We start from the raw sequence: 26,386 nt of genomic DNA, 5'->3' as shown, positions 1-26,386 counted from the left end.
CTCTATTCAGCTCTTATAACCGTCCTCATCTGATAAAGCCTTAAATAGCTGAGGGTTTTATTTACCAGGACTCTGTGGTGGATAAATTTTATAATTTTTTTATTAATGTGTAAAATGTTCAGTTCTCATCTACTGTGTCAACTGTGTGTCCAGAAACATATTACCCAAGGAAACATGGGAATATACCATGGAAATATGGTAGCCTCTTGTAGTGACATCTGTAGAGGGTTAATAAATTCAACCAAATTAATTATGGGGTGTCACTTATCATTGAAATGCATAATTACCATTTAATTAACCAAAAATATTTAATTGTTCCTTTGGGTGTAAAATACCCAGAGTAAACATGCCCTCACAACTCATAAACAGAAAACAATACTGTTGAATGATCTCTATAAAACAGTCAGAGAGGATCATAAAGGACTCAGAATATGATGGTGAAAATTTACCATGAGATGAGGGGGATTTTCCTAACCTACCAAAGCAGCCATCTCATCTAATATATAGGCTATCTATTCTTTTGATATTCTGGTCTAGGTAAAATCTGACATGGGCTAATATTTTTCCTAAACAGTGAGAAGCATAACAAATATACACTGTGCACACCCGCGTGTGTATTTAGTGACAAACGCTAAGTAACTCTCAGCATAGTGATATCGTCCTTGTCCAAACATTGCCGTCTGTCAGCCAGACCAAACGAGCATCTGTCTCTCTGCCTGTCTGTCTGTCTAATGCCAGGAAGTCCTCTCATGAACCCAGGCCTACCTTTGTGGCTACATGTCAACAGACAAGCAGATGCAAATTTCTCAAGCAAATATGCACACATACACAAAGGTTGTGTACATGCAACAGCTGAAACAGAACTTTTCCTGTTGTTACTGCCCATTTGCTCTCCCGTCATTTCTATTTTAGTGCCCAAGTGTTTGCATTTGCCAAGGACATCCAATAATCAAGAGCTTCAATCCAATAGGCAAAAGCTTTCTTGCAGCATTATCAACTCAGAAATAATACGTATCTGTAAAGAACACCAAAGAAAATATCACACTGACTTCAGCTGACTTTCATGTTAGTCAAACACATCTAAAGTATACTCCTGGGTTGTTTTCCAGACTTCCGCAAAGCATTTCAAAGGACAGTGGTGTATAATTAAAGCAAGTGATATTAATGGTGAGAAGTGACTGACTGTATGTATAACAATAATCAATATGCAGAAGAAATTACCGGTAGTTGGAAAATTATATTTTCTCAAAGATGCGGAGTAGGATGGAGGGCCCCAGTTATTTCTACACTGCAATTATTTGTATACTGCACAGATTATGGAAACATTTCATATTATATCTATAAATTTTTCAGAGTTGTAATCAATGTAATCAAAAAATGCAAAAACCCTCCCCCCAAGTATTTCTCTTGGTGAAGAAAGGGAATGTGCCACACTAGCTGCTTAATATGTAACATTGTGTTTCCAACATTACAACTAATTATTACTATGAACTAGCTTTCCAAATTTGTATTCATCATTAGCATTCATTTAGCGAATTGAGATGTTCTACGGGGTAATTATAATTTCATTACTGGCCTTGAAATTATTAACGGAATGTATCACATGCATTTAAAGTACTTCAGTTCCTTTTATCTATTCTTGAGTTTTGTTTTGGCAAAAATTACTGTTGTATTTCATGCCAGTAAAGATAATTTGAACGGAATAGAATTAAGGGAGAGACAGAAATGAAGAAAAAGAAAGAGTGAACACCTTTCCAGAGCTGTGGAAGTGGGCGGCATAATTTCTACTAACAAGTGGATGAGGGAAAAAAAGGGGGAGTTTGAAATGTTAGTTACACACACACACACACACACACACACACACACACACACACACACACACACACACACACACACACACACACACACACACACACCCTCATAATCACATCATAATCTGTCAGCACTGCAGCAAGGTTGTTGCTATGGATAACCTGTTTATCCAAGAACTATAGGTAAGAAGGGGAGATGGGTGGAAACAGACAGATAGAGAAAAAAGAAAAAAAACACACTGCCCTCTTTGACACATAAGACCCTTGATACATATCTTAATCTTTGTTAATCTTTGTTAATCTTGATTACAAAGAGAAAGACTTGAGCTCACTTTTGGAGAGTCTTTTAATCAATTGTTTGATGGCTGTGGCAGCTCTCCAACTTTCTTCTTTTTTTTTTTTTCCAAAAACTCGTCTCTACTTTCTGACAGATCGTTCCGTGGCTTTGAAGTCTCTTTGGTGTCTGGCGAATCATCTGCTGCTGTAAGATCCTGCCTCTAAGCCCTGACACCCTGTCTGTCTGTTTGCCGGCATATCTCTGTGTCTGTCGGGTATCTAAATCCTAAAACCTGGCCTTAAATCAGATAAGTGAGCACAGCAGCGAGCGATCACTTTGACTCATGGCTCAGTGGGAAGGTAAGGGAGGAAATTGGTAAAAACAAAAAGCGGAAACAGAGGAAGGTGAAGGAGGTGGAAGTGAAGGTGAAGTTGGGATATAGGTAGGTATCAAGAGTATAAAGGAAACAGACAACAAAAGATGGAAAGAAACAAACAACAGGAGAGAGTCGGAGGCAGGAGAGAAGAAGAAGGAAGTCTTTCATTTCTTATTATAAGTTTTTGATTCATTGTTTAACCTATAAAAGCCCAAGATTAACTCTAAACCCCACGGATATTCAGTTCACTAAGACATGATGAACAAAAGCAGTAAATCCTCATATGCGAGAGGCTGAAACTACAGGATGTTCTTGAAAAATGACTGAAGCTAATGATCAATTATGAAAATATATCCTGATTTCTTTTCAGTCTGTCAAATAATTGATTAACTAATCCCTCCAGATGTAGTTCATAGCACACTTACACTCAATTTAACAGCCCTGCAACTTACATAAAGTCTGCAAAAAAACTTAATATAACTTGAGGTATTGTATGAAAAACTATTAAGTAAGTAACTTTTAAGTAGTTACTATTAAGTAAATAGATGTGGGATATGATGAAGAAAATCAATCAGTCTATATATAAGATTAAAGCTGCAATCACCTATGAAATAAAGGCAATGCACTCATTTATTAAAGTGTGTAAATCTACCCTATCATCTACCTCAATTTTATGTGTTTTTGTGTCAATGGAGCCATTCCCTCTGCCAGGCTAGGGTAGGGTTGACCTTGCTGACAGAATACACAAAACCTTGAACATTCACAGACGCACACAAACACAAACACACACCCAGGCGAACATGCTGCCTGACTGGATAGATGGTGGGCAGGTTATGTAAGATCTTAGGCTGTTGTGCTCTCAGGGTCGCAGCTTAGAGATGAAACTCATCCGCAGCAGAGTCACTGCTAGGGTGTGGTGGCTCCATGAAATACCAACTTGGCTGTAATGACTTAACATTTCAGAGTGATTAATTATGTACACTTAGTTAATCCACCTGTGGAAATTATGCCAAAATCAGAGTTACCTTTTTTCCAAAATGGACCATGTATGATATGGACAAAAGGTTTCTTTTTAATGCTGTCGGGCCTGTGTAAATTTTAATATCGAGACAGGGTGCTATAAAGTTCAAAACAAAACAATGTAGTACTTCTAGGGGACCGGACATACATAACTGACCAAGCTCAGATATAAAACTATAAAGGAATAATAAAGCTGACAGCTAAAGTTCAGCATTAAACAAGCTTGTCTCAGAGGTACAAATGGATTAATGCTTACTCTTTGGAGCAAAGTGTTTCTATTAATGCAATTGTTCACTTAAAGCATTCCTCAATCTTTGCTTGCTTGTGCTGTTTGTGCATGTGTGTGTCCATTTTTATCAGTGTGCATGCAGGTGGAGGAAGATGGTGAAAGAGAGAATTGCATGCGGGTGTATTCGAGGGACAGGCATAAGAAACAACAAACATAGATCACCATACACCTCAGACACACACACACACACACACACACCTCACACATTGTCCCCAACTACTGTTACACTGGCTTTGACATGTTGCGTCTCAGGTGTCTGTGTAATCATGTTTATGCACATGTGAACACGTCTGTGTGTGTATGTAGGCTATGTGTGTGTGTGTGTGTGTGTGTGTGTGTGTCAAAGATAGAGCATCCATGTATGTGTCTCGTGTCTGTAGGTGTTTCTGCATCCATCTCACCTCACTCTCCTTGTTCTCGTACTTGTTGGCATTCTTGCCTTGGCTCTTTCTCCTCAGCTTCTTCAGGTCTGACTGGGACCTCTCCAGAGAGTCCTGCTTCATCTTGTGCTCCATCTGATACCTCTTAAATGTGGCCTGAAGCAAAGGAAAGATACATGTAAATGCTGGAACACTATAATTGTGTCAGGTAGCACGTAGTATAGTAGAAATCAAAAGTGAATTTGCACCTTTACAATAGCTGCTCAAACTGATTTGCAGTTTCAGTGAAGTGGTGAATTCGTTTTTCTGAAATGTAATCTAACCCACATATTATTTCTATGGGGGTGTGGGCACATGGCATATTCTCCCTTAGTCTGCAGTACACAAACTCATGAATCACATTATCAAGTTTGTCAGATTTTCTAAAAACTGTTATCATTTATGTTGTTTCACTTGCATAGATTTAATATCATATATCATATAGGACTATAAAACCTTATTATGATTATAAATGAATAGAAATTGAAATTTGTCTAAAATTATAAATATTTCCTGCTACCTTTGTGCAGACATTTGCATCTGTAAGTCAAAACATCAGTCATCACTGATTCCTATTTGAATTTTCTTTTTAAAGATGAATACTGTACAACTTTGACTAGTGTTGCTGCTGGAAAATGGAACCTTGTTTACTTTTGTGTGACGTTGCAGCAATAACTCCCAGTAGGACATAAATTAATTGTCATAAATGTAGCATTGAATTGCTGCACAGTATTAGATTAAGTTTCAAATATTTGGAGTGTAAATGAAACTCTCAGGTCGTTAAGCGATCATAGTTTCCCATCAATGCTCATCCTGTTCATGATCACAATTATCAATAATCAAATGTTTAAATTTGACATGTGGCTTACAGACATGTTCATTTGTGTTTCATTCTCCGTAGCCAACTAAACCATGAAACATGTACTAGACAACAAGGCAATGGTTATATGGAAGTGTGTGTTCTTATGAGGGAGATGGATGGACTGCATAAACAAACATTTACGAGCTACTCTGAAAGCACACATACACAGAGAACAACTCACTGTCATGTATTTCACATCCATATCGGTCTTTCTCTCCAGCTCGGTCACTATTTCCCTGTGGAACCTCTTAAACTTCAGGTGAGAAGGACAGGGAGAAAACACACAGTGGTGATTAGAAACTTGATGGACCATGCTTCAGTTTGTCACAGGGAAAATACTGCAAGTCTCAAAAAGAGAAATGAAGAGTGATCATCTAAAGTGTATTGGTACGTGTGTGTGTGTGTGTGTGGGGGTGAGAGCTAAGTCCAAGGTTGCGCTTATGAATGAGTCAGAAACAAAGCGTGGGAATACCCACAGACTTCTCTCCCTTTCTCCCTTTCCCTACAGCTCTCTCTCATTAGTGTGAAGGTGTCGCAGCACTCCCATCAACACGGCTTTGTTGTGATGTGGTGTCTGCACCCACATGGGGCAGATCAATGAATGGGTAGACCCCGTTACTGAACGCACACAGACGACCACAGAGACCTCGCAGCACACACAACGCCCTCAACAAAAGGTTTTCTTCCATTATTTTCTCTGACCTGAACTGATGCTGTGACTCACCAACTGGAGTCCATTAACAAGTCAACCAACCCACTGATGCTGTGAGCAACAATGTCTCAGAGGAGTGCCTCGCAACTTTTCTGGCCTAAAGTTCAACTTTAACAGGTAATTTTCAAAATCTGGCCTTATTTGTTTTCCCAAGCACAAAGCTTGTGCAACGTTTTAAGAAAAAAATGTCAAGACTACCACATGATAGTCAAAGCCCAAAAAGATAGTGATATACTCAGTGGGTAAATCTTGAGATCTTGAGATGCACTCAACAAACACATGCTGGTGTACTTGAAGAAAAACAATTGAAATCTTCAAATGTGCGAAACAGCTAACTTCAGGCACTGAGTTTGGGCACAGTGTAAGAGGAGCAGGAGTACTGCTTACATGGCTTGCTCATGACCATTAAAAAAAAACCAATGACCTCTCTTCATCAGGGTTTCAAATAGGGACACAATACCCAAATTGACCCTTTTATATGCTCATTTAGGGGTTTATGCTAACTGGGTAGTTGGGACAACACTATTAGTCAATTAATTAGTGGATGGACAGAAAATTAACATTAGTAATCAAGTAGCTGCTTCAAGAAATTTACCAAAGGAAAATGTAAATGTTTGTGCGCTCCAGGTTCTTTAATGTGAGATTTTGCAGCTTATTGTACCTCATTACAAACTAACTACCCTTGAGTTTTTAACTTTTGTTTTGACAAAATAAATAACTGGAAGCTGATACTCAAGGAACTTCCACTGAGTATTTGTTGCATCTTTCTATGATTTTACATACTAAAACAATTCATAAATTAATTTTAAAAATGATCAAAAGATTACCTGATTATGAAATAATCATCATTTGCAGCCCTACCATCGCATTAGAATGCTATTAGCCTAAAACAGACTCTATTTTGTTTATGCACCATATTGTAACAGCTCCAGCTGGTGTTTTTTAAGGACATGTTGAGGCTTGCCCCCTATTCCCAGCAAGGAAACAAACTAACATGTGTTTCTACAACCCAAACCTGTTGTTGCCCTTCCTCTTCCAACACCTTTGTATTTTGCTTGTAGCTGATATAGGTGGGGGAGGGAGAAGCGGCAGTGTCTATCTATCAAACGTGGGAGGAGGCGAGAGAGTGAGCTACTGGCTGACTGTGTGTGTCACTAAATGGTGCTGTGGTGAATTGAGGCTTCACTTGCAGTTGTCTGGAAATATACTGAGCAACAGGTTCAGGTTGAGAGGGAGAGTGTCTGACAAACTGCGTTTGGGTGAGGCAAAACCATTACAGAGCAATTATCTTACTCAGGAATTTCGTATATACACAAGTGCAATAACATATCCTGCACTTACATTTTCTTCCAGCTCAAGATGAACCTTCCTGTGGACCTCTGAGATGTCCATCAGCACTACACCTGCCAGACAGAGATAAAAAGAGAAGGAGGAAGACAAACAATGTTCAGGTTAATTTCTGGTGAAGCACAGTCAGCGTAATCCTGTTGCTTTTTGCTTTCAGTCTTTACTGAATAGCAAAGATTGTATTATCTACAGATATTGGGCAATACTGACAGCAGTGTACAACAACAATGAGCACAGTATTTGAAAGAATGTATTGTTGTGAAATGTTGTGTGTCATTTGCAACCTCAAGACCATCAAATGTCAGTGGCTACAGGCTATGTGGAAATAATGTTTCCTTCACTAAGATGAAAAGAAAAAACAATACATGTGCCTGGACCTGAAAAACTGGACCACCTACTACTCAGCTAATCAAAAAGAGCTCAGATGGAAGGCAGCCAAAAATTATAAACTGCTGTCTTTGCATGTTGGTCATAACGGCAATCAAATTAGGATTATGGAGTACAATAATTATGTGGAAAATTATAATTAAATTTCCAATTGACCTGCCTGCTAAAGAACACAGCAGTCTAAATAATCAAACATCATAATCATGCTTGAATTCACAGTACTTTGGATATCTTGCAGTGCAGTGTTTATCATAACAACAAATATACAAACAATTAATATAAAATACAAAAACCAGCACCACACAATTTTCATCAATATGACTCACTATAAAACAAGCTACATATATAACAAAACATATAATTTAATTTATATTAATATTTCTGACATTACTAATTCAATAAAAGTGAACCCATGCTTCATGGCTATGGAGCATTATGCAATACTAGGAGCAGTAACTCTACTCTGAGCCAGATGGCCTTCAAGCTGACTTGTGTCTGTTTTGAACATATTGTCTGTGTCCTGGAGCGAGCTGTTCACAGATCGAAAAGGCTTCTGCATGTGTGTAGTTACATGAACGGCTGGTTTGGTCTTATGACAAACACCCCTAAAATGACTGGTAGACATGGAGGAACAATGTGTGTGTGCGCACAAAAAGTGTGTGGGCAAATAAATCTGATAACATCTGCAGTTGGGGAGTCGCAAACCACATCAGGTTAACCTGTTTCTTCAACTTTAGGTCCTTCAAGAGATGTTTATTCTGTTTTCAATCCTATAAATCAGCAAATAATTTGGATGACACTCATTTGAGAAACGTTGTTATTCCAATTTCCACCAAGAATTAGAATTATAGAAAGTGTACTGAATATGTTGTGTATCTTTTCTGTGTATGCAGCAATACACAGGAAAAATTACCGGTCAAAAACTTTCTGCCTACCACTGGATCATGGGACATCTCAGATATGAAAGCAGGATGTAAATTGTCAGAGTGGAAACTTCAGACTGCATGTTATGACATTTTCCCGCAATGAACTTTTCCCATAGGCATTTATTTTCCATATACAGTGTGTGAAGGTCACGACACAAAAAAATTCTTTTTTTTTTTAAAGAGTTTTTTAAAGAGATTTTCCGTTGTTCCTGGGCCACCACAGAGGGGAGGTGTTGGCTGGGTGAATAAAGAGCGCCTCTTTAATATTTCTGTGTTTGTTAAAGTTTGTAGATGCTGTGGCCCAACGCTGCACCAAATGAACCTACCGTATGTGAAAAGGAGTTGTCTACACAAACCTCACATAGGGTTTTCTAAAGATTAATAAAAGCAACCAGCTGTACTTGTGCCTTGACAGTGATTCTCTGTGTTCAAATTCAATAAATCAACCCATCAGTATTTAAATATAATCCAGTGGCAAAAAAACAATCCTGTTTCCTTTACTCTAACAACAACCCTCTGACATGTTCAAATTTACTGTGCAAATCCCTGACAGATGTTCAATAGGTTGCCAGTCTCATGCATCACTATGGCCTGTACATTCTTCAGTATGTAAACACTGCCCTTCCCTGTGCCGTCTTTCCACACCCAGACTGCTCCACCTTGCCTTATGGCACACTGACTCTTTCACTCAGCACAGTTCAAACCGCTCAGCAGATAAATGCCAACAGATCATCCCAGTAAATCTGCTCTCTTAATCTGCAGGCGACACTAGACTGAGGGGGGAGCAAGGGCTGAGATAAGGTGGAAAGGGAGGGGAGAAGAAGAAAAAGAGTGTTAGAGTAGTGTATAGTAAAGCAGAAGAAGGTACTGTAAGTATTAAAGAGATGTGAAGAAGCATGTGCTGGACATAGCAAGAGACAGAAATATCTGAGACAGAAAATGAGAGACTCAGAAGAAAAAAAAGGGTCAAGGTACATGACGATGGCAAAGTTCACCACATCACACCAACACTGAGGACACTGTGTTAAAAGTAAAACAGACAATGGTCAGGCTAACTGTTTAGGATTGAATGCCTAAAACATCTGACCTTAAAGTCCACTTATCTTACAATAAGAATAACGTAATCTGAACAACAGCAGGTACCTGACAGACTGGTTTATTCGTAGTTATGAGTCATCAACACGTCACTGTATGTGAATTATGAAATCAATGCAAATGCGTCATGTGACTGATTGTGTTTGGGTGTCTTAGTTACAGTAAACCAGGAGTACAGGACTCAGTCTTTTTCTTTCAGTTCACACTCACACATTTGTTTATTGTTGACACGATCCGTGCAAAACGTTGCTGGGCAACAGGTGTGCTTGATTGTGCAAGGTGTGAGGGCAAAAGTGTGTCATGATGTGACCAGCACCAGAAGCAATGCACCGCCATTAGCTAACAAAACCAAACTGAGATAAACCCACACAATAAAGACAGGCTGCCTGTTTACCCAGGATGTAAATCAGTCTGAAGTCATAGCTGGACAGTGATCTCTGTGGAGCAGTTTTACATTTACTATTACAGGGGTAACAACCGTTGAGTGGGAGATAAACCCAAATGCAAATGTAAAATGCAAAAAGATCCAAGAGATTGTAAGAAATCATCAGAAACTTGGTTTACCCCAGACATGGCATCATGCTGTCAGTATTATAGTGCCTTTTTGACACAGTTGAGTTACAGCTACAATTAGACTTATCCTTAGGGTACTGTAGTTATTATTTTATATATTTTAGTTTTTATATTTCAGTGTCAGTACGTGCTGTTTGAATAACATTTGATTTAAATCAGTTCGCCTTTGTCTCTGGTGAGTAGGCTTGTGCCAACTGGTGAACAGAAGACACAAACTCATGCCTGTAACTTTTGACATTTGACTTAAAATTATTTTTTTTAAATTATTTTTCAGTGAACTAGTTTTTGTGGGAGAGAGACTGTTGGTAATGACAAAATGATTATATGAAAACACAGGTTATTGCCCAACATTACTGGTGAAGTGTAAATCAAATGTCAAACAAACACGTTGTGGTCTGCTACGTCATTCGATAGGAGGGAAAATGTTCTTTTTTTCTTTCTTAATCCATGTTGCACATATGGGTAATGCTCATTTGTGTGTTTGAGGACAGGAAGAGACTCAGCCTAGTCATTATAAATGCATTCTACAAACAATGATCACTTGATTGCACATGATATAATATTAAAAAACATCATCAAGCTCCATTCTTCTGACACAAGCTCTGTGGCTTTAATGGGGCAGAGATAAAGTAGAACAAGTAAAGGACAATAAAAGAAAGTAACCTATAGTCTGAGAGTGAAATAAACAGAACTGAATGTCTGCAAAAAATAGAAGGAAAAAAATAACAACCTTTGAGCTGATTTTGAAAACAACATTTTGCTGGTAGCATGCAAAGCGGCCCACAGTTCTTCCACTGTTTTTGACTGTGGGCAAAATAATCTTGGCATTGGTGAGCGCCACCTGACACACGATGCAAACATGCTTGGATTATGTAAAGTCAGCCTGATGCCATTTGAAGGGGCCGGGACCATCAAAGGACAGTGCATGCGTGTGTGTGTGTGTTTGTCTGTGTGTTTGTGTGTGTCTGTAAAGCATCTATAAAGCCCTTTCTGCTGCAAAAGGACAAATCTGGAAGAGATTAAATTCCCTGTGTACAACAAAATGCTCAGATGCTCACAGGCTGTTAAATACTTTTTGGCAACACTGTGGGGTCCTTATCAATGTTCCCTGAGAAAATCAACAACATGTTTTAGTTTCCAGCATTAGTGAGAGCATTAGTTTCACCTCAAACACAGAGGATATAAAGACTAATTACAGCATGGTCTAAACTAGATGTGTCTCATCCTAGTCCTTTTGATCTTAATTCTTGCTCCATGCAAGAATGAAACAAGTCAGATATCCAAGTGCCTGAATGAAAGAACTGCTGACATTTGAACTCTGGCAGAGGAGGAGGAGGAAGAGGGAGACTAAAAGAATTAAAGGAAGGAGGTAGGAGGATGAGGAGCACCAGTCCTCCAGTGCCTCTCAAGAGTATCTGGTTTCTGGTTTGCTATGCGTCACTGAAGCTCAGGTTTCTGACGGGGCAGATCCAATACGTCCATGAGCAGGCTCAGAAGCAAGGTGCACAGACTTTATCATAGTCTTGAAATCCTGACAGCATCTGGTGTCGTAAGTTGGACATCCTGACTGGTTATAGGGATGTACAGCACAGAATCCAGTTAAATGCATTTAGGTTTACAGGCCTAGTTAGACTAGATGGCAGTTTGCAGTGTGTATTTAATCAGCCCCTGCTCTACATAATCCCCCATAATGACTCAGACTAAACTGATCTGCCATGAGACCAGAGTGTGTGTCTCTCTGTCTCTGTCTCTCTCTCCCATACAGGGATTAGTGGGTACTGGAGTGTATCCACAGGTCAAGGGTGAGTGTGACTCAGCCCAGACATCATGACTTCACTCTACATAAAACTGTTTGGTAATGTCTGTGTTATCCTCAGGAGTTATTTGTTCTACTTTTGTTTTTAATGGGTATTCATTTGTGCTTATTTTGAAAATTTAAACAGGTGTAACTGGGTAAAAATACCATTTTAATGACTTAGATGGACATTGATAATAATCAGCAGCTTGTTTGTGTCCCTCCCCTCATTTCCTCTTCACTTCCTATTACAGGAAGCATACTCCAAGCTGTACCCGCCATAAGAGCACATGATTTACTGTATACTGTTCTGATTACTATTCTCTTACAGCAGCAACCAGCAACAACTTTTGGATGCTTGTGGACATACAATACAGATGAAAAACTTGTCAGTCTTGCCAATAGAATCCACTGTGGCTGACATGAACCCAAGCTGACCAGCCACAGTTCTTCTTTATGTAACACATTTGTACAGCTGTGTCTTTCAAGTCTGCATGGGGATAAGATGCTTCATTTTTGGAGTGGAGTATCACTTTAAGTGTGCCACCTCTACAACAACAGGTGGCCCTTCCCATTGTGCTGCTGAATTTAATTAGCAGTTTTGCTGCTAATCAACAGGGGAGTTGAGAGACATACAGTGGTTAAATCAAAGTACGCCACTAGTGACAACCAGTTAGGATGCCAAACATCTTTAGACTGCAAACGAGCTTCTGGGAACTGAAGCCTGGGGAAACACACAGTCAAACCAACTCTTTCGTTACAATGTATTTCTAAGCTCACCACACACACACACAGTAGTACATCCATCACCAGCACCATGCTGGCATTTATCAAAGTATAACTGCCACTGTGTTCAAGCTGCACTGCATACCGAGCTGTGTATCTCAATGACAGCGAGAAGATTTTGACTGTATACACATTTACCTCCTCATGTACAATAGCAGCCATATCTGCACCAGTGAACAGCCGGAATTTGAATTTCCAGTGGATATTTGAGGATATTTTGAGACTGAAGAATAAAGGTAGCCACATTTCTGGGATCAGAGCTTTTAAGAAATAGACTTACTTGTCTTAAGAGCCTGGGCTGGCAGAGTTTTAGACCAATGACTGGGGCTATTTATGTTACCTTGCTTTATCTTGCATTTATTACTGTTTACCGCTTCGATCTTTTGCTCAAATAAATCTACTGTTTGTCAGTCTTTCATTTCTATTGATTGTGAAGTACTGCTCAATGAAAAACACTGGCATCATTAATGTGGACTTAAAAACAGTCTTCAAATAAACAGTAACTCGTCTGAAGTACATCATGCATCATTCAGCTAATACTGCTAAATTGCAGACATGGTCTAAAGAGCTCCTGGCGACAAATAACACATTCCTCTGAGACACAAGTGAGATAAACAACTATTTCAGGAAAGCAGGAACCATCTCCACAGTCTGCGGATCTCCTCTAGTTTATCCCAGAAGAGAGCCAGAGGACAGGGCAACATGGAAACTTACCTAATTCTCTGGAGACAGGAGACACTGCAGCATTCTCCCCAATCTTAGACACTGCATCAAAATACAACTTTCCCGCCAGGGTCATTGCTGGGAAAATGATAAAATGATCATTAATGTTTGTCAGATCAGCTCAGTGGTAAACGTCTGTGCTCACCCAGCAACCCCTCAACCTTCTAGTTCGCTGTTTTTCTAACCTCTGAGTTACTATAATTTATTAATGCATTAAAATGCTCACCAGCCACTGATTTCTCATAGTTCTTTCCGAGGTTGACCAGGTTCCTCAGGCCTGGGTTGAACTGATCCATCACATTCTGGGTGGGTGAAGAGAAAAGAAGTGACAGTTTGTTAGAATTTCAATCATGGGTTATTTTGGTTGAGTTAGAAACATGTGTGAGTTAAAAGGCGGGTGACTGCCCATCTGACTGAGTGACATCAGATGTGAGTGAGGAATGAAATACATACATCCATGTTAAACCCTGTTGACTACTTATTAACAGCAGCTAAGATTTGTGGCCATGCAAGCAATCTTGATTTGTCGATCATATAAGGTGATTGAAAACAAGCAAAAGACGAGAGAACACAAAACCAACACATAAGAAAAACTAACGAAGACATAAGAAAATAATATATTTCATCTTTGGATTTTTGGATGAACAAAAACCAGCATGAGTGGGTTCTTCATTCTTATCACTCCTTGATCAATATCACAGAGTGGAACTATCATCCATAATCATGTCCTAAGTTGAGCACTTATGTCTGTAATCATGTAAATTATTCTGCTATTCTTTCTCCATATTACAGTATGTCTGTCTTAATGATGACTATTAGAAGATAAGGTCTTAGCTTAGGTTTACAACTGAGCCCAGAATGCAGGAAATTATTAAAACTTCAGTCAACCACTTTAAGACAAACACTGACAACTGTATCAGAAGTGGGTGATTGTTCGAAGACTCAAGCATTAAGTGACATGTAAGCTTAAGACAGTGTCGCTCTGATAATGGTATAGATAAGGAGTGACCTTGCATCTTATAATTTCCGAATTCATGCCCTAAGTTTGTGCTCCACTCGTGTAAACATGCCATTCTCTGGGAGCCTTGAGCTACTGTTGATTATAGCTGCGAGCTGGAGGGGTTTGCCATATAGTCTTACAACACAACACACACCGCCAGCTAAATTATTAAACCTGAGTCCAGGAGTCTTTTTCCTGCATTTCATCACACCAAGGAGCTGTGGGGGCTGTCCCAGAGAGGAGCCCGGCTGATGACAATTATTCAAGAGGATTGAATGCTTCTGAGAAAAAGCTTTAGGTCTTTTTTTTTTTATTTATTTTTTATTTTTTGCCCTGGCCTCTTTGTGCACTCACCTTTTCTACCCCACCTGTGAGTGCAGTATGCAGAGTGTGATAACTCTTGGTGGGATTTAGTGAATGTGATGGCTCGTGTCCAATTAATGAATATATTTCATAGGTTAGATTCACTTTTAAAAGCGCCCACTTATCTTCAGTGAATAAATTAAAGTTAATTACTGGATGGCACAGATGCCAGAGTACACCACAGAGCAGTTCAAATGATGCTGATCAACCAGGGCAGCACTTTAATGAGGAAATGGCACTCCTAGGGTGGGGCTATTTTCTTCAAAAACCGGTCATCCAAATTCATGTAACAGTCATTTACTGGCTTCCCCCTGAAAGCCTTTAAACACCAAGTAAACTGCACTAAACTGTTGACACACTGTTTTCTGCCTGTACTCTGGGTGTTAGACTGATGCAGGGGTAAATAAAGAACAGTTTAGTCTATGAAACTCAGCCAGCGGACCTTCAAAAAGCACAAGAGCCCGCTTATCCGTTCAAAAGTAACTTCTTTACAGTACTGATGGCACTGATGTAAATTACATACTACAGCGGGTCTCACAGTGTCAACGGCGGACACATGGATGCACACAGGTCATCCTTCCCGTGTCGTGGTCGCACCTGTTGTATTCCCACCCACCTTGTATGTGCTTTCAGTGAGCTTGTTCACCTCCTCCGCGCTTCTCGACATGTTTAACTTAGATCCTTTACGACTCCCGACAAAGGAAAAAAAAAAACAACAACAACAACAATAACAAAAACTACACCAACGCCAACAAAAAAAAAAAAAAAAAAAAAAAAAAAAAAAAGTTACCAAACCTACGGACACACGAAACCCCTCATAGCCAGCAGGAGACGCAAGACGCACGCATATCAACAAAAAGAGAGAAGGCGAAAATATGAGAGAAGTATAAAGTGAGAGAAGTAAACCCGGCGGAGGAGAGTCCTGCTGTCTGTGGCTGCTGCTGCTCTGCGTGTGAGCAGAAAAGAGCTGAGCTGTCAAACTTGTTGTAGGTGGTTAGTTCACCGGAGGGGAGGAGGCCTGTGGAGGTTAGAGAAGATGGACAGGTGTCAAGCCCACGGCAATTAAAGAATAAACCACTTTTTCCGGTTGGAAATACTTTCAAATTAAACCTTCTGACTGCTTAAACCGTAGGCTGTCACATCCTTTTGCGGACTTAACACCGCGACCTGCTGAATGACTTTTCAGTGAAAAGCGTAAAGCATCATTTTTAGCCCTGGTTTTAGCCCTAAAGGAATAAAACTCCTGTAAACACTTCACTGCTAATGTCATTATGGTTTTAATCTTTGGATAAATGACCAAATGGCACACACTTCGGCTGCTTTTTGTGTCATCCTTTATTATTTCCAGCTACTTTCTAACAACCCTGTGCATTTGTTTCACAGCTGGTTCACGATTCTACGATTCAACTTAAGTCATACTCGAAGTCTTGTGTCGGTTTCACGCTTTTATTTTGAAGGGCTTTGTAGTACGGTTCTGGATATTCCCCGGTGCCTTGACACTTGCTGCAGGCAGGTAGAAAAGGTGGACAATAGACGACATACTGCAGACGGGCGCTCCCTGGAGGCAAGTAATCCATAACACAATAAAACACACCACACCACCTGCTGTACACGCCTAACTAAAAAGAACTTGGGAATATCAGATTATGTAAAGTTGTAACTTTAGTAATAACTCTTGTTATGCTGTAAATCACTATGCCCAGTACCCTCAGCTTTATTCGTTGTTTTGCTTTTTATTCCGTCATTCGTTCCTTGTTTTTATAACTTGAATATGAAAACATGAGTTTCCATGAATCTAACGCTGTTTCCACCATAACAGACAGCCACTTCAATTGGCAGGCTACTTAACCTGCTCTTCATTTGCATGTGGCAAGTTGGGATACTTCAAGAATGACGTGCTGATTTCTTCAACCAGTGACTGTTGATGTGCTAAATAAGTATCAGTCATCCATTGTTTTGAATACACTGCCTTTTTTTGTTTCGTTTTTTTTTTTTTTTTTTTCAACCAGTAGCACTGAGAACAATTATATCTGGCATGAAAAGTGACAAGTGCATTAGAGGAAGTTTCATGATTTACCACTAGATGTCCCTCATGGTCAGCTGATTCTCTCTCAAGCTGAGAGAAGATTCACAATCTCTGAGGCACAAAATCAACATAAACATACATATGCAGGACGTAATTATAAATGTAAATCCCCAGTATGCTTTGCATAAAAGAATTATTCAATATACCACTGAACAAAAAGAAATAAAAAATAAAAATAACATTAACACATGAAAAAATATGTGAATGTTATTTATTTATTTATTTGTTTATTTGTTCAGTGGTATATTGAATATTTCTTTTTATATTTTTAGGATAAGCTTGGCTGACATAATCAGTAACAGTGCATCGGCTCACATAATCTCTGTCTCTTTTGTAGTACATTTGGACATCTTGGCAACAAATCAAACAAAGCAATGGCAAATATCATGAGTATCAACTGTGAGAGCAAATATGCCGTGTTGCTTTGTAAATGTCATTTGATGTTAAAACTTCGGAAAGCTCCCTGCAACCATGGAGAACTACAAAATGAGCTGAATGTAAAATGAGACTGTGCCCGCAGGCTCTGAACACATACCAATGCTTTCAACGCTCAAAATTCTGTAAGGTGACACATAAAATGTAATAAGTCTCCAAAGCCACCATGTGAGAGGTACTCTCTTTTTCCCTCTCCTGCTGTTATCTTCCTGTTATTTTCCTTCTTCTTAAACTTCCCTCTGAATTATGTTCCTGGAGGAAGGAATCAATACCAAAGATATATCACACTGAATAAAGCAATATGAGTGTCAATTATAACACATCACTCAGATTTCAGAAGGCTGAAAAGCAACTTTTTGTTTTTACTAACAGATATGCTGTGATAACCTATTTCTGAGGCAATTTCGGAACTGCATACATAAAACACACTATATATTTCAATATCCCTTTTATTTCATCTGTGAGTCGACCAATCATAAAGCTTGTCAGCCTATATTAAAAGAATAATGTTCTGAGCACTGGCTGGGGGCCAAGGAGAGAGAGATCAGACATGATTAAGCACAAAATGAAAGCACTGCACTGAATGTTACTATACCTTTGAGTGGCACAATTTATGTTGATTGGCTTAGTCTTGCATGACTGTGTCATTACTGTTAAAACACTGAGAGCAATCCACATCCACATCACAAAACATCACATCAGCCCAAGTTCTGCGGGTCCTGGACTGTCTGCTGGTCTTGTCCAAGCTACCGGGACCTCTCATTCATTGTCTCTCTTGTGCATGTCCTCTCAAGGACAGCTCCCCATCCATTGTGATGGAAAAGCTAAGTGCACCAAAGCATTCAAAAGACAGCTTGCTTATGCTGTGCTAGCAAGGCCACCTCCTTTTCAGCTATGCCATTTTTTTTTCTTCCTGGCAGTGCTTCACATAAGCAGTGGGTAGAGAGTAGAGGTGGCTTAAGAATTAGCTTTTTGCCCTTGAAGTTGGTTCGTGATTTTGCAGTTTACAACCCAGCAAGTCTAATCAGCGGTAGATGTATGAAAGAATGATGCACAAACACGTTCATTTTAACCCTCATCCTCAGAAACTCTTTATTTCATTTCTTTCATTTAGTTATTGACGTCATTCATACCGTTCTTAAAATAGTGCTAAGGACAATGAAGATACAAAACTCTTCATTAAACTCATCCATTTTGACCAACACCTGGGGCCAGAGTGTAAGAACATTATTATTTCCTAAGTGAGCTGCAATGCTGGTGCTCATTACTTTCACTGAGCAAGATCACAAATCTAGCCTTAATCTAGTGGGCAAACTGAGGACCGGAAGCCAAACAACTAATACTCATATACACCATTGTGTTGAAGTAAGAGCTGGACCAGGAAGTTAAAGAAGTGCAAAAGGTTCCCCTTATGTAAAGATGTGGTTCATTAAAACAGCTGTTAGACAGAGATTTAGCAGAAAATCAGCATATATCCCGGAGCTTAAGTGAAACAGTGGCTACAAAACATCCATTACATGCACAACCGTCTTCTCCAGTGTCACAGTGTTCATGGTAGAAATCATGAGCGGGCACCAGGCGCTGAACTTTGACAGTTTCATGGTGATGGATGCACAAACTGGATTTTAGCTGATTTTGGTTGCGCTGCGCCAAATTATCTCCAGACACATTTTCCAAGTTTAGGCAAACATAAATCTCGGTCTTAAGTCAAATGAATAGATGATGTGCTGGTGCCTGGAGGAGGCTGGAAGTACTTGAGTTTTAAAAGGAAAAACTTTATGTCACATGGAAACTGATTTTTATGTGGACAGATTAAAGAGGTCTAAAATCACTTCACTCAGAAGCTAAACTTTGTTTTTGTTTTATCTTTTTATTAATAAGTTTTAGTAACAGTAAAAAAAAATAACGACCACAGCAATAAGGACGAACGTTTACATGAAAAAGGGAATATAACAACAGAGAGTAAATATTACAAAATCTGTTTACTCAAGGCAGGATCTAATAAAGTTCCATCAGGCCCATCAGGTTTATCCTCATTGATAAACAAGTCCATAAAATCCTTACATCAGTTCTCCATACTGGAGTAGTTTGGATTGCGCTGGTTCCAGTTTATTAAACTAATTTGTTTTGGTTGCTCAGTGGCCATTTTTCACACCTACTATTCAAGTTATTGGAAAAGGTTTGATATACGTATATATTAAACAGGCCTTACAAGTTCTGAGTAACATCCAACCAAACCTGCTGAACAGAGGGACAGTGTAACACGACAAATGCATCAGTGTAGCCTCTACTTCACAACCATGCCAACGCAATTTGGATAATGGATGGTCAATCTTAAATGTGCAGAATCCTGCATCTTTGTTTTTAAAGACCTGCAGACAGACTAAATGTCCATTTTATCATTCCTCAGTGGTCGAAGCATATTTCTAAACTCATTCTTATTCTAAAGTGAAAAGAACAAAGGTCTGATTTCCATTCTCATGAGGAGAAACTGCTGCTTCACTAAACAGCTGAGTCATCTGTTCAGGTATTCTGCAACACTATTCTGAGAAAGGCAGGGGCTGATTTGATGCACGGCAGAGCAAAGAAGTAACAGGAAGATTCCTCTAACTGTCGTGAATCACATGCGTACCTTTTGCTATTTCATTTTCCACTAATGTCCAAAAATAACTCTTTTAAATTTGAGCAAGTTATTCAATAACTAATCCTTCTGGGAACCAGGAGCCAGATCTGTGTTTACTTTTTCGCATGGGTAAGATAAAGCAGGACAGTACAGTGGACTTTTAACGAGTTCACTGTATCTGACAACGCAGAATCATGCAAACACTCACCAGCTCTCACACTGGAGTAAGCACGCCCGGGCACCCGAGGGTACAGAGCCGCGAGTGTTTGCTCCTGATGATATTGCGGTCAGCAGTGTGTGAAAATGTAATAACGGAGTTGATGTCAGGCGCCATATCTCCCTGCATCAGTCGTGTCGCGTAAAACGGAAGTCCCCTGCCATGTACTACGAGTTCTGCATGCTTCACTGACACCACAAAACATGTACAAACAGTAAACAGAGCAGCCATGATCCCCGTATCAACAATAACGGGGCTGGTTTATATACTTCTTTTTTGACATTTTGACATCAGATTTTTCTGACAGGGCTGTGGACAAATGTGAGTTTTATCCATTTTTGAGCTGGAACTGGAAACCAGGATGCAGTGTGTTTGTTTATATGACTAAAGTAAATGTCAGTAAATGTCATGCGGGAGAGGGACTGAATGGGGATAAATAATATTAAACAAGATGACAGAAAACAGGGCCATGTTTGTGCCAGACCCTCTTTTGAATGCGCAAGACCCCCTTTTAGTCAGGACAAATTCATTACCTTTTCTTGACCTCTCTGGTTATTCAGCATGATTCTGAAAGTGCCACAATCTTTCCCCAGGAAAGGACACACATGGAGAAATGTGCCTGAGTTTAATGCTCTACACAGCTGCCTGGAGCCTCGCGCAGGGACACAGATTCCCATTTAAAGTCACAAACAGCTACTATTTTGAAACTCACCTCCATGCCTGCTGGCAGCACACATTAACATGAGCGCTGATCCCATAATCATTGTGTTTGTGCTGAACTCCTCGTGGAATCCAGACATTTTTGATCACACTAAACATCTCAGAGCTGCAGAAGCTCGTAATGCGGCACTGAGACATCTCGCCCACGAATCTTGTCTGAATGAGACAAGAGCTGTCATTTTTAGCTACAAAGCTCTGCGCTCGGGGACCTTGATTCAGTGTGTTTGAAGGCTCTTCACACATAAACACACCCACAAACACACACACACACACACACACATGCACTAATTGCTGTCTGTGTCATCACGATGCCTTCCCTAAATACTCAAAGGTTTTATCCGGGTTAATTACACCTTCCTAATCCCTCTGAATCTACAGCACAGTTCAAATCTGCCATACGACAGACAAGAGAAGATTTGCACTGTGTGTAATATTACCACCCTGCCATTTAATGTGTTTTCTATCTGCAAATGCATTACACAGGGCATTAGCGGCAAATTGAACAGCTCATGCTTGTGTAAATTGATTTATACCGGAACATGACACAGTTTCCACTTCAACCCACTCTTGAATCTATATCATTTACCTTATAAGTAGCACCTTCAGCAGGTATCAGGGTCTCTGAGGACATCTGTCAAGTAGAGACAGAAGTACACTGAGGTGTATCTCATGCTGCTGCCACCACATGGGAAACCACAGCCAAGAAGTAGCTCACTAATTCATACTTCAGTGGCGTCGTCCAATTGACAGAACAAAGAATGATTAGGCATTTTGTACACAGGAGGTAAAGGATGCTTAAAGGTGTATTTGTGTGCGTGCCTGTGCATTTTTCTGTAGCTGATTAAAGATGGATGTGTATCTCACACTTGAGTGGATACATATTTGCGCAGGCTTTGAAATGCTCCTCAAAGGTTAAAAGGCGGTGGATAATAATGCAATGTCCTCCAGTCCTTTGAGCACCACCAGCTATAATCTATAAATCCCACAAGAGCATATGAGAGTTGTCACAGAGACATGATGGTTTCTGAAACAAGTTTTGTTTAATAGAATATGCTAAACAACACCTCTTAGGCAAGAGAAGCACAATTAAACTTTAAATACAGCCAGGAGCCAGTTAGCTTGGCTTAGCATAAAGACAGTAAACAAGGGGAAACAGTTAGCCTGGCTCCGTCTGAGGGTGGTATAATCTGCCTAATGACATGTTATATCTTGTTTGTTTAATGAGCACAAAAACTGAAGTGTAAAAGTGACAACTTGTTGTTTTACAGGGGGTTATCTTTAGTATTTCTTGGCTCTGAGCAGTTTTCAGGCAACAAGCTAATTCAGGTACTGCTCTCGGCCAAGAAATAATACCTGTAAATTTTAACAATTTGTTTTTGTAGGGATTAAACAAACATGACGTACTATGTTAATAAGGGATGCTTTAGAGCTCCTGGTAGGTGGATTTTGTTACCGCTGGAGAGAGCCAGACTAGCTAAGCTAAGATAACTGGCTGCTGGTTGTAGCTTTGTCTATGAATTACAGACTGAAGAGTGGTAGGCTACTGATCTTCTCATCTAATGCTCTGCAAGTTTCCTAAAATGTTGAACTATTTCGTTTACAGAGGGAGGAAAAGGTATGTGAAACTTCTGGAACTGGTCATAAAATGTGATCTGATCAGCAGGTGCTTCCTGTGAATTACACACTCCAAATGTTTCAGTGTTTTTATAAGTCAAGTAGCTCTAACACACAACTCCAATCTGGTTTCGTTGACATTTGCTAACTATTGGCTCGGCATAGCTTGTTTTGTTGTCTTTTACAAACCCACACTGTGAAAGTTTTAATGATGTATTAACTATAGACAAGAACAGCACAGTGATTTGTGTGTGATTAGCTAAAATAGATTCACCATGTTTGCTCATAATTGTAACAAACACAGAAAAGATCTGACTGTATCTTAAGACAAACTTATACATCAATGGAGATCATTCCAAGGGAATCACTTACTTTTTCAAGCCACTGTAAATGCAGGATTATTGTCTTCATCTCTCCTTCCAGCTGTGTCAGAGCAATATAACAACATCCTTCAAGTTTTTGCACAAACTCCTAAAGTTTCTAAACCACGTGCTCATATTCATACCTAGCTGGATTACATCTGGTGCTGAAAAGGCTATTAGTGAGGAAAAGGATGGCTGTAGCTGTCTTTGTTCTTGCGAAGGATGACTTGTCTGGTACATGCTTACCAACAATTATGCAAAATTTACAGCGGTTAATGCAAACAACCTTGAAACTCTTGCTGGGCTTTTGCACAATGAGTCAGTCTAAACTTTCGTCGTGATCAATCGTGGCCACTGTAACTCACGTGAAGGATGGGCTCCATGGCACAAACCAAGCCTGCGCCAAGTGCCTAGCTGCCTCTAAATCTCCTCCAGTTGTGCATATCAATAGCATTTCACTGTCTTCCTTACAGAATGATGATTTAATGGTGTCAACTGCTACTCATGATGCATCAAGCAACGAGGCTTAAACATCTTAAATGATGTTTGCCTCATGGACTTGCTGTAGGCCTATATGTCTTCTTTTGCAATGGATGCTTGTTTGCAGAAAACACTCATCAGCTGTACATCTGTGCATAGCTCAGAGTCTGAGCCCCAGCATTTCTGAAAATCCCAGGGTGACAAGCATCTTACAGAGCGCACGCACAAATCACTGACTGATCCAATTCATGCACTCACTAAAAAGCATGCGCACACATGAATATGATAATGTGTCAAGCATACATGAAGACATTGTGAATCTGCTTCAGCTTGATCCAGCATCCTCTCAGCCAAGTGGAGTCTGCAGGAGGGACATATGGGTAACGTGACAATTCCGACCGTTGATCTCGGCTGCCTCACTCTTATTCTATCATAACCATTCCTCTCACACACATGCTTATTTTTCATGCTCTCAGTTACTCTGTTGATATCATCCTCTCCTTCAGTGTCATAAACTCAGACATCAAGCTCAATATTGTTTGCTTCTAACCATTCTCTGAAACATGCTCAGCCACGTCCCACCATCTGCCTCATCAACCTGTAGCCTCTTGTCTGTCGTTTGTTCAGAGTGAAGTAATAAAGCAGAGTTTGTAGTTTGATCCAAAGCAGGATGAGCTTACTTTCAGCCTGTGGGAACAGGAAGTTCATATTCATAAATAGTAAGCAGCCACGCAGGCTCTATAAATAGAGGCTGCACAGATTTATGACCACAAAAAAAAAAAAAAAAGGGGGTTTATGTCCCTAGATCCCTTTCCTGATGAAAGTCACGTGACCTGCTAATGTCAGTAGAGAGCAGGGCTTAATCACACCAGCAGGAGTGTGTGTGTGCTCTGTGAGTTGGTTGAAGGGAGGTTGGGTTCATCTCCTGTGTAGGAAACGTTGGCTGATGGCGATTTCGTTAGCAGTGGTGGAATGATCCAGATAATACACTTATCCACGGCCCCTCTGGGGGAAGGCGAACCACCAACATCTGATTAGATTCCACAAAGATAAAAGGATCACAAAGAGTCACATGTCTAGTTTATTACTGGGTGACTTTGTAAGTCTATACCATGAATCAACAGCAGATGATAAAGTGATGACTAACTCTGTTTAATCTCCAGTCAGGAAGGACTGATTTGTTTCTTGCAGTTGTGCGTGAATGAGCTGGAAATGTTTTACTTACAAACCTGCTCAATTCAGGTCACATCTTGTTTTTAATTTATCTACTATAATCTTGTTTTCAATTTATCTACTATAATAATAATAATTATTGCTCATATTTTTTTTCTGGTGAGCACTGAGGAATATGTGAGTTTAAGATTGTCCTAAAGTTCCAATGTGAATGAATTAAAAAGTTATCTTTCTTGTCTTTTCTTATTACATACTGTATATTTTGTATATAGTGTAAATGAATGGTTCAATAGATGTGAAGACGGATTCCGCTCCTAATGCTTGTACTATTAATATAAAGTTAAAGTTAGCAGCCAGTTAGCTTAGCTTAGCACAAAGACTGGAAAGAGGGGGAAACAAGCCTGGTTCTGTCAAAAGGAAACTAAATCTGCCTTTAGCCTCTCGTGATTTCGCAGGGGATATGTCCCTGATTACTTCCACTCATTTTCTGTCACTGTAAAGTTGCAGGTATTAATTGCTCCAGCCCAAGACACTGTGCAGCACATTATCCCCTGTAACACCACAATGTGTTAAGATATAAAGTGTTAAGTGGCAAGAAAAAAACAAACAGATGCAGGCCATTTTACAGTCAACCTGTTTATTTGTTGCTAGGGAACACAGATGTTTTGGAGAAAATAATGGGACACCTTCAGTGACACACAATGAGAGATTTGCAGCTGTAGCTGCAATCTTTACTGCTTGTTGCAAGACAGGCAGTCAAGCGCTTCAATTTGCAGTCCACACAGGTGCCAGAAGACATGATCTGAGGAGGTTGTAAGAGAGATTTAAGCTCTCATCTTAGCAGCCAGAATATTATATATCACAGTCTAATCTTCCAAATTTATTATTAAAGTTTCTTCTGCAGAAATCCTGAATATTGTCATAAATGTAAATGGTTCCTGTAGGAATACATTATGTCAGCCTCAGGAATTGAGAACAAAGTTTAAGATTAGACCAGACATTTAGAGTGGAGTGTGCTCAGGTTAAACACTTTATATTCTGGCAGTGAATCTATGGAGCTTTGTAATCTGAGCATGAAGTAGTGTCAGATTTATGATTTTCTACTATGCTTGAAAATACTGTGCAATGCCTCACAGAATAAAGGTGAATGAATATCTCCATCTAGCATCCACAGGCTCTTTGATCCTCAGAGAGGTGGCATTACAAACTGTCACACAGCAGCTGTTTCCTCTCCTGTGCTGATTAATTTGTTTCTTCCCTCCCCTCATGTCATCTATGTTTTCACTCTTTTTATTCTCATTCCCCCAAAACAACATTTAAGTTGCTCTCCTCAGCATAAAAAAGTAAAACGGCGTGAAAAGGCAGAGGAGGGATGTTTAACCTCTTCCCCTTAAATATCATCTGTGTGCTGTCTATGCTGCTAAAATAAATGAGTGATGTGCACGGTAATGTAACAATATTTCAGTTAGAGAAGGCAACATGTTGTCTTGCACAGCCACAGCGAGGCTGGAAAGTGAGATGACTTATGTGCCTAGTTTAAAAACTGCTGCCAGACAGAACCAAACATGGGAACAGAATATAACATTTGCGATGCATAATTTTATAAAGGCAGGGATACAGGCTGAAGGGCATTTGTGGGTCTCAGTAATAGTCTGTGACATCCAAGAAAACAGCAGTTTTCTGTGCCTTCTGCACAGGCCTCTCTTCCATTAGTCTTTAATTACTAAGCCAGAGAATTTCTTTAGTCTCAATTCTCAAACTTGTTTTTCTCACAGTCTTTACAGCGCTCGTTCTTTGGGGCTCCGTGGGGACGCCGTGTGCAAGGGAGAGGGCGCCAGGAGCAGAATGGCACTTTAATTCCACCCATCACCCCCCACCCCCACCCCCCCCATACAACCATCTCCTCCGCCCGCTG

At 39.8% G+C, this 26,386-nt stretch overlaps 1 protein-coding gene across 1 annotated transcript in view; it reads right to left on the bottom strand.

Moving 5' to 3' along the window:
* Positions 1 to 15,746, bottom strand: part of baiap2l1b (BAR/IMD domain containing adaptor protein 2 like 1b) — a 29,283-nt gene extending 13,537 nt beyond the window's left edge. Inside the window, exons 1-6 of the mRNA XM_071473809.1 lie at positions 15,378 to 15,746; positions 13,625 to 13,700; positions 13,390 to 13,476; positions 7,108 to 7,169; positions 5,236 to 5,307; positions 4,175 to 4,309 (exon numbers count right to left, since the gene is read on the bottom strand). Of these exons, the coding sequence (XP_071329910.1) occupies positions 4,175 to 4,309; positions 5,236 to 5,307; positions 7,108 to 7,169; positions 13,390 to 13,476; positions 13,625 to 13,700; positions 15,378 to 15,428 (483 nt within the window). The 5' untranslated portion in view covers positions 15,429 to 15,746. The remainder of the gene's footprint in view (positions 1 to 4,174; positions 4,310 to 5,235; positions 5,308 to 7,107; positions 7,170 to 13,389; positions 13,477 to 13,624; positions 13,701 to 15,377) is intronic.
* Positions 15,747 to 26,386: the final 10,640 nt, after the last annotated feature.

Source organism: Trachinotus anak, unplaced genomic scaffold, assembly GCF_046630095.1.
Source record: "Trachinotus anak isolate AG129_WGS33_773 ecotype Australia unplaced genomic scaffold, CSIRO_AGI_Tana_v1 ptg000003l, whole genome shotgun sequence".
NCBI classification, from domain to species: domain Eukaryota; kingdom Metazoa; phylum Chordata; class Actinopteri; order Carangiformes; family Carangidae; genus Trachinotus; species Trachinotus anak.
This window is presented reverse-complemented; position numbering and strand designations above follow the sequence as displayed.